The 12,881-nt window shown below is 48.5% G+C and overlaps 1 protein-coding gene across 1 annotated transcript; it reads right to left on the reverse strand.

The window, feature by feature from the left end:
* Nucleotides 1-12,832, reverse strand: BAG1 (BAG cochaperone 1). Its single transcript, XM_002708031.5, has 7 exons — nucleotides 12,348-12,832; nucleotides 10,994-11,122; nucleotides 8,749-8,831; nucleotides 5,213-5,326; nucleotides 2,369-2,476; nucleotides 1,491-1,553; nucleotides 1-973 (listed from the first exon to the last, which is right to left on the reverse strand). The coding sequence occupies exons 1-7, from the start codon at nucleotides 12,382-12,384 to the stop codon at nucleotides 884-886; spliced, it is 624 nt and encodes a 207-aa protein (XP_002708077.2). The 5' UTR covers nucleotides 12,385-12,832; the 3' UTR covers nucleotides 1-883.
* Nucleotides 12,833-12,881: the final 49 nt, after the last annotated feature.

Here is a 12,881-nt window from a genome sequence, read left to right on the forward strand (position 1 = left end):
TTGATGGTGGACATACAAACTTTTTAATAACAATGGAGAGGGGGAAGGTGTAAAAACAGACAAGAACAACCTTGAGGGAAATAATAGCACTCATGAGGGTACAGGGCCCAGACGCCTTTGAAGGAAGCACATGTCACTCCTGAGAAGCTTCTCGTTGGTGCTGGTCTCTCCACCTGCTGTTCTACTCTCCGGCTCCCCGTCTCAGCCCTTCCTAAGCCATGGCTGTGGCCTTGTTTCAAGCAGAGACTCAGTCAGCACCAGGTTCTGACCTGCTGAAGGTTTGCATGGGGAAGAGGAAATCTATCCATGACAAGTCTCACCTAGGAATGGGCCTGACGTCACAGCCTAGGGCTGAGCGGGGTCTGTAAACCAACAACCCAGCCAGATGTGAGGGACACTGGGACTGCCTGTGTGGCGAACACCCATTCCATGCCATTGTCAGCATTCCTGAGTGGCCACAACCTTCTGGTGATTCTGCTTTTCCATCTGTGAGTCTATGGGATCACCAGGGCAAGAAAGCTCTTGTGTACCTGAAGGCCAGGAGAGCCTATAAACCGGGAGCTAGCTCAGGGCAAACAAGCTCTCCCCAGCCCATAGAAAGCACCCGGAAGTCACCAGACTGGGACAGTTGGGCAGAGAATGCCTTTTCCAGAAGAGGTGGGCTGCTGGACAGCACAGCGACTCAACAGACAGAGGGGAAAACAGACAGGAGCTCTAACTTAAGATCGCGAAGACACTTTTTCACTGAGAACTGGCGTAGGGGGAGGAAAATTGGCAACTGGCCAATTGCCCCTGGTAGCCCAGGGGAAAATCAGGCCACTTCCATTCCAGAGAAGCTGGTGGCACTTTTCTTCCGGGTAGCACAGCTCCTCTTCAGGGCACATCACTCAGCCAAGGCCAAGTTTGTAGACTGGAGCCTCTCAGTCTCCTGGCAGATGTTCTGCTCCACTGTGTCGCACTCAGCTAGGAACGCCTAGAAGACAGACACAGGGCAGTGAGGGCCAGCCAGGGCCAGGCAACCAATGCCCACACAAGGCTCTTCACTCAGCCATTCTGGGGGACTCGTGCATGGATGGAGATGGGCTCCTGGCCTAGGCTTTAAGGGAAAGGGAAGGTGGGAGGGCAAGGAAGCACAGGACCAGGGTTTCTGACCATGTTCTAGGCCAACAATTCCCCAAAAGATACGAGGCCAGGAAGCTTTGCCTCTAGGTCACTGCAGTGCAACTGAATAACTGCACAACTGCAGGGGACACAAGAATGTGCCTCCTGGAACTCTGTAGTACGTTAGCACTATCTGTTCTCCAGTGAGCCTTCTCCCTGCATGGTTTAAATTCAAATACAACTGCAGGGACATGAAGGAAGCTCTTTTCTGATATTTTGGGTTCATGATGATAAACAAGCAATAAACAAAGAAAGCCAGGACGCACACCACACTTCCACTCTACCGAGCTGCAACCAGATAAACACATACCCCAGACATCAACACTCACCTGGATCTTCTTCACCAAACCCTTCCTTTTCAGTCTACTGTCTTTGAAATTTTCTGGTAGGATCTATGAAAGAGTAAGTTGACACATAAGCAATCCTTAGTGAAGATGACATGAGGACCTGTCAGGAACACAGCCCACTAAATAGGTCACAGGTCACTGAAGTAAATGAGATGCACACTTTCAGGAATCGCTTCCCTGGCCCTAGTTTTTACATGGCCCTTCCCATGCCTTGCATCCCAAAAGTGCCCTTTGTTCTCAATGTCTCAATGACCAGAAAACGACCTGGAACAGACTTTCTTCTTTCACTGTTTCCTACATTTGCCTACTATGCCTGGACACATCACGCCTCACTGTGCCAGGAAACGTACCTTTTGTTCCTTCTGCACAACCTCCTGTCGGTCCCCACCTTCGCCCCTCAGCAGAATCCCAAGCACAGAGCAGTTCCCCAGCAAGAAGGAAGCATCAGGCTGGAAATACCATTACTGTTGTCTGTAAAAGACAGCTTGCGCTCAGCGACTCTCAGAAGCCTCCCAAGATCTGGGTCTGGTGCAATTCTGGATGGGAGAGAAGCTCACTGGAACTACCAGCGGCTTGAGGAGCAGGGAAAAGCAAGCACTGTGGTTTCTCTGATCATGAGAACAGGGGCCACCTGGGCCCAGCTGCATGAGGATGACAGATGCTAGTTCTTACATGGCCCACAAACACACATCCGACAAAAGCCCTTTGCTGAACTGAGTGTTCTGTGCCTTCACACAGCAGCAGATGCTCACTGTCCCTGGGGAATGGGTTTGCTCATGCAACAGGAGGGAATCACGGAAAGCGTGAAGTTAACCAAATATTGTCACAGAAATACAGTTCTCAGTGAACTATTTGCTTACCAGGGTGTCAATCTCCTCCAAAATCTTCATAAAATGCTCAATTGTGGCTTTTACTCTCCTATCAAGTTTGCTGAGAGCTTCAGCTTGCAAATCCTTGGCCAGAAAACCCTGTAGAGGAATAATGCTTTACTGTAAGAGCTCTGTGAGGCTGGCGGGAAACGCCATACACGGTACCGATGAAGCGACCACACCGTGAGTCTACCATTGCTCTAGGAGGCCAGATCACATCTCAGCCTCAGAACGTCCTCTGGAGAAAACAGGCTGCAGGCTGGTTTATCTCATGCAGCCCTCTGTGGCTGCAAATACCTCCTGGGGCCTAGCTCTGGTGAAGCCCCCAGTCCCAGATGTTTACTTGTTCACAGGAGGCAAACTTAGGAGCGCAGGCTGAGTCTGACAGGTCTAGGCTTGAGTCCTGACTGAAATGTACCAGCTTGTGGTCTTGAGCAAGTTACTTAAACCATCCATGCCATCGCTGCTGCCTCCAGGCTCTGTAGCAGCTGGAATCTGGAATCAGCAGCAAGAGTCAAGCATTCCAACCAGGGATATGGGTGTCCTAACCAGCATCTTAACCACTGCACCCAATGCCTGCCCCACATGTCCTCATTTTTAATACGGAGGCTATGGTATGTATATACCATAGAGGGAATATACTAAGATGCTTAACACGACTCATGGCATAGACATATGCTAACAAGTGGCAATGGCACTCATTATTTTTATTAAATGGTCTTACTATTGATTCACATTTCTTGATCCAATGACCAGTTAGTTGGTAGCAAGAATTGGATAGTATGGAGCTCTGAAAATGTTTATCAAAGCTGAGAGCAAGAGACGCAGATTTGACAACATGGAGCAAGAGTTTTAAACATCACCCAGCAATTCCAACTCAAAATACTTATTTTACCCCCCAAAAAAAGTCAGGAGGGGCCAGCACTGCAGCACTGTGGCAAAATGGGTAAAGCTGCCACCTGCAGTGCTGACATCCCATATGGGTGCTGGTTCAAGTCCTGGCTGCTCCACTTCAGATCCAGCTCCCTACTAATAATGTGTCTGGGAAAGCAGAAGACGGCCCAAGTCTTTGGGCCCCTGCATTCATATGGGAGACCCATAGAATGATCCTGGCTTCAGAACAGTCCATTTCTGGCTGTTGCAGCCATCTGGGGAATAAACCAGTGGGTGGAAGATCTCTCTCTCTCTCTCTCTCTCTCTCTCTCTCTGCCTCTCTGTAACTCTGCCCTTCAAATAAATAAATAAATCTTTGAAAAAAAAAAACAAACTCAGGAATGGTCAAAAAAATTTAAGTTTAAGGACATTCAAAGAAGCATTACAGGGACAGGTGCTGTGGAGCAATGGGTTAATCAGCCGCTTAGGATGCCTACCTCCAGTATCCTAGTGTCTGGGATGGAGTTCAGCCTTGGCTTCCAACTCATCTCCCTGCTAAAGTGTGTTGGAAGTAGAAGTACTTGGGTTCCTGTCACCCATATGGGAGACCTCGATGGAGGGCCTGGCTCATGGCTACAGCTTGGTCCAACCCTGGCTATGGTGGGCATTTGGGGAATATACAATCAGATGGAAGATCTCTCTCTGTGTGTCACTCTTTCAAGTAGATGACAATAAACAAACATTAAACAAATATATTTTTGAAAAGATTCATTACATATAATGGAAAAATGTCAGATAATAAATGATAGAGAACTGATTAGGTAAACTATGACACATTCACCAATGAAATACTATGCCAGTTTTGAAAAGTATGATCATTTTCAATGATATAGGAAGACACCTCACTTTTTTATCTAATAAAGGAAAAATTTACAAAGCACATACAACATTATATCAAATTAAAAAATACATTTCAGGCTTTAGTAATAGTTATAGATAATTTTTATTTTCTGTATTAGTGCCTGTACATGCATTTAACACTTTCATTTATCAACATATATTGCTTTCTTTATTATTATTATTTCTTTGAAAGGCAGAGTTACAGAGAGGCAGAGGCAGAGGCAGAGAGAGAGAAGTCTTCCATCCACTGGTTCACTCCCCAAGCAGTCTCAACGACTAGAGCTGAGTCAATCCAAAGCCAGGAGCCAGGAGCTTCTTCCAGGTCTCCCACATGGGTGCAGGGTCCCAAGGACTTGGGCCATCTTCCATTGCTTTCCCAAGCCATAGCAGAGAGCTGGATAGGAAGTAGAGCACCCAGGACTTGAACCAGCGCCCATATGGGATGCTGGCACTGCAGGCAGCGAGCTTTACCTGCTACGCCACGGTGCTGGCCCCCTGTATTACTTTCATAATTAAAACACAAACACGTACTCATTAATGTTACAAGTATTGGGGAAATAAGTGGTCTTGGACTGTTCCTAATTGTTACTGGGTTTCAGCAACCCACCCCTAATTTAAGGAACTGAATAGGATCTCCCTACCCCACTAGGATCATGCTCAACTTGATCCTTCCTTCAAGCAACAAAATGTTCTTTACAAGAGCCTGGACTGTGAGAGGCTACCTGTCCTTTCAGACAGCACATGATCCCAGCCTAGCACTCTTCTCTGAGCATGAATGGGTGCTGGCTGGGGTTTGACAATAACAACGACAGCACTTAGTGTCAGGCTTAATTGCTTAATCTATGTTATTTAGATCTCACAACTCTTAAGAGGGAAACACTCTTACTTGCTATTTCACAGATGAGAAATCCGAGAGAAAGACAAACTTGCCCAGAGTAAAAGAAAAGTAGAGCCAGGATCTGAAGCCAGGGAGTCTGCCTGCAGAGCCCAACTCACAATCGCACACTATATCCACAAAGCTCTTATAGAAGGTAGCAAACCGAAGCTCAGGAAAGAGGTTACCTGTTGGATTCCACTGAGTTCTTTATTCAACTCTTCTAGTTGGCTGGCTATCTTCTCCACAGACTTCTCCAAATCCTTCAACTTCTTTAGTTCAACCTCTTCCTCTGGACAGTTCTAAAGTATTTAACAATAAAATGAAGTCAATAATCACCAAGCAAAGTAGCCTCTATTTGGAAAAAAAAAATCTGACCATAACTGGGATGAACCACACCCCTACAGAGTGGTCTTAACTGGCTTTTGTGGTTTCCTGGTTTTCATGGAGACCAAGTCGAGGGTTATACATTAAGATTTCCTACCTACAGGCCGGCGCCGTGGCTCACTTGGCTAATCTTCCACCTGTGATGCCGGCACCCTGGGTTCTAGTCCCAGTGGCTCCTCTTCCAGTCCAGCTCTCTGTTGTGGCCAGGGAAGGCAGCGGAGGATGGCCCAAGTGCTTGGGTCCCTGCACCCGCATGGGAAACCAGGAGGAAGCACCTGGCTCCTGGCTTCAGATTGGCGCAGTGCAGGCCATAGTGGCCATTAGGGGAGTGAACCAACGGAAGGAAGACCTTTCTCTCTGTCTCTCTCTCTCTCTCACTGTCTATAACTCTACCTGTCAAATTAAAAAAAAAATTTTTTTTCCTATCTATAGAGACTCATGCCACAGAGAAGATGTGAGGGAAACATTCTGGTGAGGGTCCTGACAGCTCAAGTTCAGAGAACAGATTCGTCAGACCCAGGCTGATCAACGGCCAGACTGAAGTCAGGCAGGTTAATAAATTACAATGAACCACAGCGAGGGGTCCAGGAGGGCAAGATAGGCGGACTTTTATTATACCTTTACTGTTGGCTTCTAAGTCAGCTTTCCATTTTAACATGATGAGGATAATGACAGCAAATGGTTACTGAACATTTCCTACAAGCAATCACTACCCCTTTATTAAAAAAAAAAATTTGAAAGGCAGAGCATCAGAAATGGAGAGACAGACAGACCGAGATATTTTCCATCCATTGGTTCACTGCCCAAATCAAATGGCTGCAACAGGCCAAAGCCAGGAGCCAGAAACTCCATTCAGGTCTCTATAATATAGGGGGCTGATGTTTCAAGTGGCAGCTTCACCTGCTATGCTGCAACACTGGCCCTGCCAGTCACTATCCTAAAAATGTTACCTTTATTTATTTATTTTTTGAAAGCCAGAACGACAGACACACACACACACACACACACACACACATACACACACACACACAAATCAATCCTCCATCTGCTGGTTCACCCCCTAAATGCCCACAACAGCCTAGGCTGGACCAGGTCACTTCCAGGAACCAGAAATTCCATTCAGGTCTCCCACATGGGTGTGGCAGGGACCCTCATCTGCTATTTCCTGGGTGCACTTTAGCAGGAAGCTGGATAAGAAACTGAGGAGAGACGCAATCCTAGGTACTCAGATACGGGATGCAGACATCCCAAGTAGTGGCTCAACACCTGCCCTTACTACTTTTCTAAACCTTATCATGACCCTGTGAGAGAGATGACGAAACTATGCCTCCTGCCCCTCACTATTCTCTCTGATATTTGGAATATTTTTCCTCTCTCACCTAAACAGCGGGTGGTCAGGGCCAGCGGCTTCCTGCTTTGGTACACTCTCCCAAATCGTTCGTTCCTTCCTCTCTGCGGCCACGTCTCCTAACAGTTCCTAGTCTGTATTAGATTTTCTTTAGCCCCACTTTGCTAATCTCTGCCCCCTGTCTACTCAGCCAGCTCAGGAAACTTCCCATGCTCAAGAGTTCCACTGTGTCACAATGCAGGGCTGCTACAGCCCTCTCAGCACCTCAGGGCAACCACCCTCACCCGTTACCACCCTTTCCCGTCACCCACTGGCTCCCAGGCAAGAACTGAGTCTGAACCAGGCCTTTTAGTCGAAGAAGGTTCTCCTTTTGTGGGAGCATTTAGCAAAAGAGTGAAGGGAAAAAGGCTATTGAAACTGGCACATGGGACTTATTTTTAATATTTACAGGTTTATTTTAGCCAATAACTCCTTTGCAGAGTTCACTCCCTTGTTCATTAATTCATTTTGCCTTATGCCTGGTCCCATTTTCACTTCCTTTGATGCCCCTAGTTTTGTTAAGTCTTACCCTGTAATTTTTGCTTTTAATTTTGATACCTCTTTATGAGTTAACAATAAAAAGAATGTATGGTTTTTATCAACTGTCTCCAAAATAATCTCTTGTCAATGCAAGGAGTACAGTTCTTCCCATTCATACACCAGTTCAGTAGCTGCTTCTCTAACTTCGAGAGTAGTACCTGCAAAAGGCTTTGAGTTAGAGATGTGTGTGGCCGGCACCCTGGCTCACTAGGCTAATCCTCTGCCTGTGGCGCTGGCACCCCAGGTTCTAGTCCCGGTTGGGGCGCCGGTTCTGTCCTGGTAGCTCCTCTTCCAGTCCAGCTCTCTGCTGTGGCCCAGGAAGGTAGTGGAGAATGGCCCAGGTCCTTGGGCCCTGCACCCTCATGGGAGACCAGGAAGAAGCACCTGGCTCCTGGCTTCGGACTGGCGCAGCACCAGCCGTAGCGGCCATTTGTGGGTGAACCAACAGAAGGAAGACCTTTCTCTCTATCTCTCTCTCACTGTCTAACTCTGCCTGTCAAAAAAAAAAAAAAGAGATGTGTGTGTTCTACCCCATGTAAGAGTGCTGTGTGGGACTGTTCAATACAACTACAACAATGTATTTTTGTGAATGAAAGCGGCTTGTCAAATGCATCCTCTAGAAAAAAAAGTAGTATAATAGTTTCTTTTTTTTTTTTTTTTTTGACAGGCAGAGTGGACAGTGAGAGAGAGAGACAGAGAGAAAGGTCTTCCTTTGCTGTTGGTTCACCCTCCAATGGCCACCGTGGCCGGCGTACCGCACTGATCAGAAGCCAGGAGCCAGGTGCTTCTCCTGGCCTCCCATGGGGTGCAGGGCTCAAGCACTTGGGCCATCCTCCACTGCACTCCAGGGCCACAGCAGAGAGCTGGCCTGGAAGAGGGGCAACCAGGACAGAATCTGGCGCCCCGACCGGGACTAGAACCCTATGTGCCGGCACCGCAAGGCAGAGGATTAGCCTAGCGAGCCGCAGCGCCGGCATATAATAGTTTCTAAAGTTGATACTGCGGGACCTTTTTCTCAAAATAAACAAGTCCTTATTAAACCAGGAAAATAAGAAAGAAGCCTGTCCCAGACACTGTTTTAACCAGACAGAGATTCTACCACCAAGACAAAGCCACATTATTGAGGAGGCACAGCAGCTCCTAAGTCCTGGAGCAAAAAGGCCTGATCCACAGGAGCAGGAGGGCATGGGAACAGCCAAGCTGGCAATCCCATCAGACAGACAGACTGCTTGCTTAGAGAGCACTGTCCGGTGCAGACTGGCAATCCCATCAGACAAACAGAGACAGTGCTTGCTTAGAGAGGCGCTGCACCAGTGCAGAATCTGGGTCCCCACTCTGGCCTTCTTAACAGAACCACAAAGGACTTCAGTCATATGAGTCTCACGAATTCTGGTGGAAAAAGCCATTTACCTTTTCCCCAATTAACATGACCCGGCAACCGTTTTGTATTCCAAGTGCTGACAATGGTGTCTCCATTTCCTTCAGAGATTTTCCTGAAAAGAGGAGATAGGTATGCCAAGTTGTAAAAAATGTTTAACACTGAACATAGATTTTTAGCAAGTGTACAGGAAATAGACAAGTGTATTCACTAATGAGACAAGGATAAATTGGTATAACCTTTTTAGAGAGTATCTTGACTTGGTAATTTCACTTTTAGATATTTAGGATAAATACCAGACATGTGATTGCACAATAACTACCATATGATAACGCTCGATACAATCGTATTCATGATAGAGAGAAAGTGGAAAGAACCAAACATGTTTGATAGGGGACTGATTAACCAAACCAATGAAGACTTTTTAGGCATCAAAGCTCCTTTTTTTCCCAAGAATTTTCAATGCCATAATGAATAATAATGGCACAATGCTACAAGAAAAAAATATTATAAAGTGTTATGAGGAGCTTTATTCAGGGGAACATTTTCTTCTTTGTGCCTTTCTTTATTCTGAAACATGAATATCTATTGTTTTCATAATGCAGAAATGAAATGTTTTAAAAAGAAAAGGGGAATCCACGTTGTGGTGCAGTGGGTTAAGCTGCAGCCTGCGAAGCCAGTGTCCCATATTGGAGTGCTGGTTGGAGTCCTGGCTGTTCCATTTCAAATTCAGCTCCCTGCTAATGTGCTAGGAAGGCAATGAAAGAAACCCCAAGTGCTTGGCTTCCTGCCACCACACATGGGAGACCCAGATGGAGTTCATGGCTCCTAGCTTCAGCCTGGCCCAGCCCTGGCCACTATGGCCATTTGAGGAGTGAACTAGTGAATGGAAGACTGATCTCCCTGTCTCTCTTTCTATCGCTCTGCCTGCTAAATAAAACAAATCTTTAAATAAAATCTTAAAAAAAAAAAGATAAGCAGCTGTGCTATGAAATAATAAAATGCTCATTATTACTAAATTCTTTATAAGGACTGGCACCCAATGAGATAAATCTACCCCTATCAAACACGAGAATCATGGGTTTCCATGCAAGTGGGATGACAGAGGACAGAGGTGGGCAGGGAGTAGGTCCCAGCAGAAAAAGGCATCATCTACTGGACCTGCAATATTCCAGCCATAAGTTTGTTCAAAACCCTGAGTTTGGGGCAATGGTTAAAGATGACACTTAGGATGCCTGCACCCCTTATCAGAGTGTCTGAGTTCTAGTTTTTGCTCCACTGTCAGTTCCAGCTTCCTAATGTACATCCTGGGTAGCTCAAGTACATGCGTTCCTGCAATCCAACGGGAAACAGACTGAATTCTGGATATCTTGCTTTGGCCTGACCAGCCCCAGGTATTGCACCCATTTGGAGAGTGAACCAGGCATGGAAGATCTCTGCCTCTCTCTGCCTTTCAATAAATAAAAATTAATCAAAATCAAAAAAACCTTCTCTGAGCTGGCACAATGCCGTGCACTGGAAACAAGGCAGTACTTCTGCCCTTGTGGATTTTGTTACTCTAACAAAGAAATTAGATGTTAAGCAATTAAGAAAACAACTATTTAAAAATAATATTGTATTTCATTACAAGTTATGCAGAAGTGGTGGGTAGCACCACGTGAACCTATAATGGAGAGCAGCTAACCTAGCCTGGTTAGTCTGACCAAGCACTCAAAAAATGGCGAGATTGGGGCCAGTGCTGCGGCATAGCAGGTAAAGCTGCCACCTCTAGTGCCAATATCACATATGGGTGCCAGTTTGAGTCCCAGCTGCTCCACTTCCAATCCAGTTCCCTGCTAGGGTCTGGGAAAGCAGTGGAAGATGGCCCAAATCCTTGGGTCCCTGCACCTGCGTGGAAGACCTAGAAGAAGCTCTTGGCTCCTGGCATTGGATCATGCCAACTCCAGCCTAACTCCAGCCAATGTGGCTATTTGGGGAGTGAACCAGCGGATGGAGGACCTCTCTCTCTGCCTCTGCCTCTCAAATAAATAAATAAATCTTTAAAAAAATGATGAGATTTCTGCAGCCATCATGTGGCTTCAAATCAAACACCTGTCCAGGTGACTGAACGTGTCCAATACATAGCAGGTCTTCAATAAATATTTGCTGAGGGAATGAATGAACACACACATATATACTGTCCCAGTTTGAAAACGGAAAGAGTTACCTTCAGGTAAGGTTAAGTAGTTTTAATCTATCCTTTAGCCAAAAGGGCTCAAAGCTGGAAAAGATACCTACCCTTAAATATGAGTTTCTGGAAAGGCAGTGGAACCCCTATGGCCTCTTCAACAACCTGGGCCAGGTCTTGGACAATTGGTTCACTGCTGCCCTGCTGAGGGGTGACATGAAGGTCATGCTTCTCATTGCCTGAGGAGACAGAAGAGGGTGGAGGTTAACTCTTTCACATCGACCAATAGAGGCTGACGAAATTTTATTACAACTGTGTATCAGCCTCCAAGGCCCAGCTCATATGCTCCCAACTGCAAAGGGCCTGCCCCTGTCTACCCAGCTCGCCTCTGGTGACCTGCTCCAGAATTTTTGCTTCCTCTCATGTGACAGCTAACAACATGAATGAGCGCTAGTATGTGAAGCACTGACACACGGGGCTGTACTAGACTCGTTTCACACATGAAGAACAATTCCACGAAGCAAGTACTACCTGTTATAAACAAACTGCCAGTTCAGGTCAGTTAAGAGCTGCCTCGGAGACCCAACCCATGGAGTCAGAACTGAACCCTACATCTAGCTGATTCCCAAGGCTGTACTCTGCGTCGCAAGCCACCTATCTCCCTCCTGTAACCCTGTCCAGTATTGGCCTTGTCTCCCTTGCTGTCAAGGGTCTGTTTTCCTCCCAGTCTCTGCCACTGGGCCCACACAGGTACACCCATGCTTGGCACTGTGCAAAAACATAAATGAATGAGTGCCAACAGCAGAGAATCTCGTTTTGAAGCAGAGGTGCCAATTCCTTTCCAGGTGGGTGGACAGTAAGATGGAGCCCGTGTCCTGTGCATTGCACCAGGACTTGAGCTTTGCCAGCAGCTCAGAGAGAAGAACTGGAGACATAGGCCCCAAGGTCATTCAAAGCTGCAGGACCCAGAGGCCCTCCGGGGTTCCCTAGGGTGGTTCTGAGGAAACCTGGCGGCCTCGGCTCTGAAGCACACGTGTTCAGTTCTGGCTAACTCCAACAGCCCGGTGCCCAGAGTGTCGCGCGGGGCCCCACAGCCCACTCAAACAGCAATCAGGCGGCAACAGACACACTCCGAAGACAATAAATAGCAAACGCCCCGCCGAGCACCAAGTTCAGATTCCTCACACGCGCAGCTGTACAGACACGGGACGGACGCAACATGGCCAAACACAGGCCGGACACAGAACCCGCAATGACACACACACCGTCAGGCCCACGCAACACCGAGGCCTCAACAAATGGCCAAAGGCCCCGGCCACAAGTCCCACAGAAGTCGGCGCCACGGACGGAGCCGAGACCCCACACTCCCGGACGCAGGGACAAGTACCAGGGACCCGCTTCTGGAGGACTCGTGGCCAGGCCTTTCGAGCCCGCACCCAGCCCACCCTGCCGGCCGGCGCTCACTGTGGGTGACGGTCACGCTGAGCCCGGCTGCCGCCATTTCCTCGGTCTCGGTCACCTCCTCCGCCTGGATCACCTCGTCTGGGGTCACCTCCTCGGCCGGGGGCGCCTCCTCGATCTGGGGCGCTTCCTCGTCTCGCGGCGCCTCCTCGCTCCGGGCCGAGCGGGTACGGACTTTCTTCTTCACCCGCGGCCTGCGAGCGCCGGCGGCGGCGCCCCTGGTGGGTCGGTCATGCCCCCCGGCTGCTCTCCGGAGGGATGGGCGCTGAGAAGCTGGCTGGCAGCCCTCGGCCAGGGGCTCCGACTGGCGCGGCTCCCGGCCGGGCCGAGGGGCGCGCCGCCGGGGGCCCAGCTGGCCCCGGTCGCCTCGCGATCTCCGCGCGTTGCCGCGCTCCGCCAGGCCCGCGCTGTTGACCGCCCAGCGGTGGGAGCTGAGCGCCGCGTCCCGCAACCCCGCCCGGCTCCTTCCCGCCCCTCAGAGCCGGCCGGCTCTTGACCCGCCTTATCCGCTAAAGCCTCCCTTCCAAGCCCCACCCA

Source organism: Oryctolagus cuniculus, chromosome 1 (assembly GCF_964237555.1).
Source record: "Oryctolagus cuniculus chromosome 1, mOryCun1.1, whole genome shotgun sequence".
Lineage (NCBI taxonomy): Eukaryota > Metazoa > Chordata > Mammalia > Lagomorpha > Leporidae > Oryctolagus > Oryctolagus cuniculus.

Excerpts from the sequence above, each read along its gene's own strand:
- BAG1 (XM_002708031.5), bottom strand. The coding sequence starts at position 12,384 with ATGGCGGCAGCCGGGCTCAGCGTGACCGTCACCCACA. Across the intron at positions 8,832-10,993 it reads CCAGAAACTCATATTTAAGG|GAAAATCTCTGAAGGAAATG; the intron begins GTAGGTATCTTT and ends TCCTCTTTTCAG. Across the intron at positions 2,477-5,212 it reads AACTCAGTGGAATCCAACAG|GGTTTTCTGGCCAAGGATTT; the intron begins GTAACCTCTTTC and ends ATTCCTCTACAG.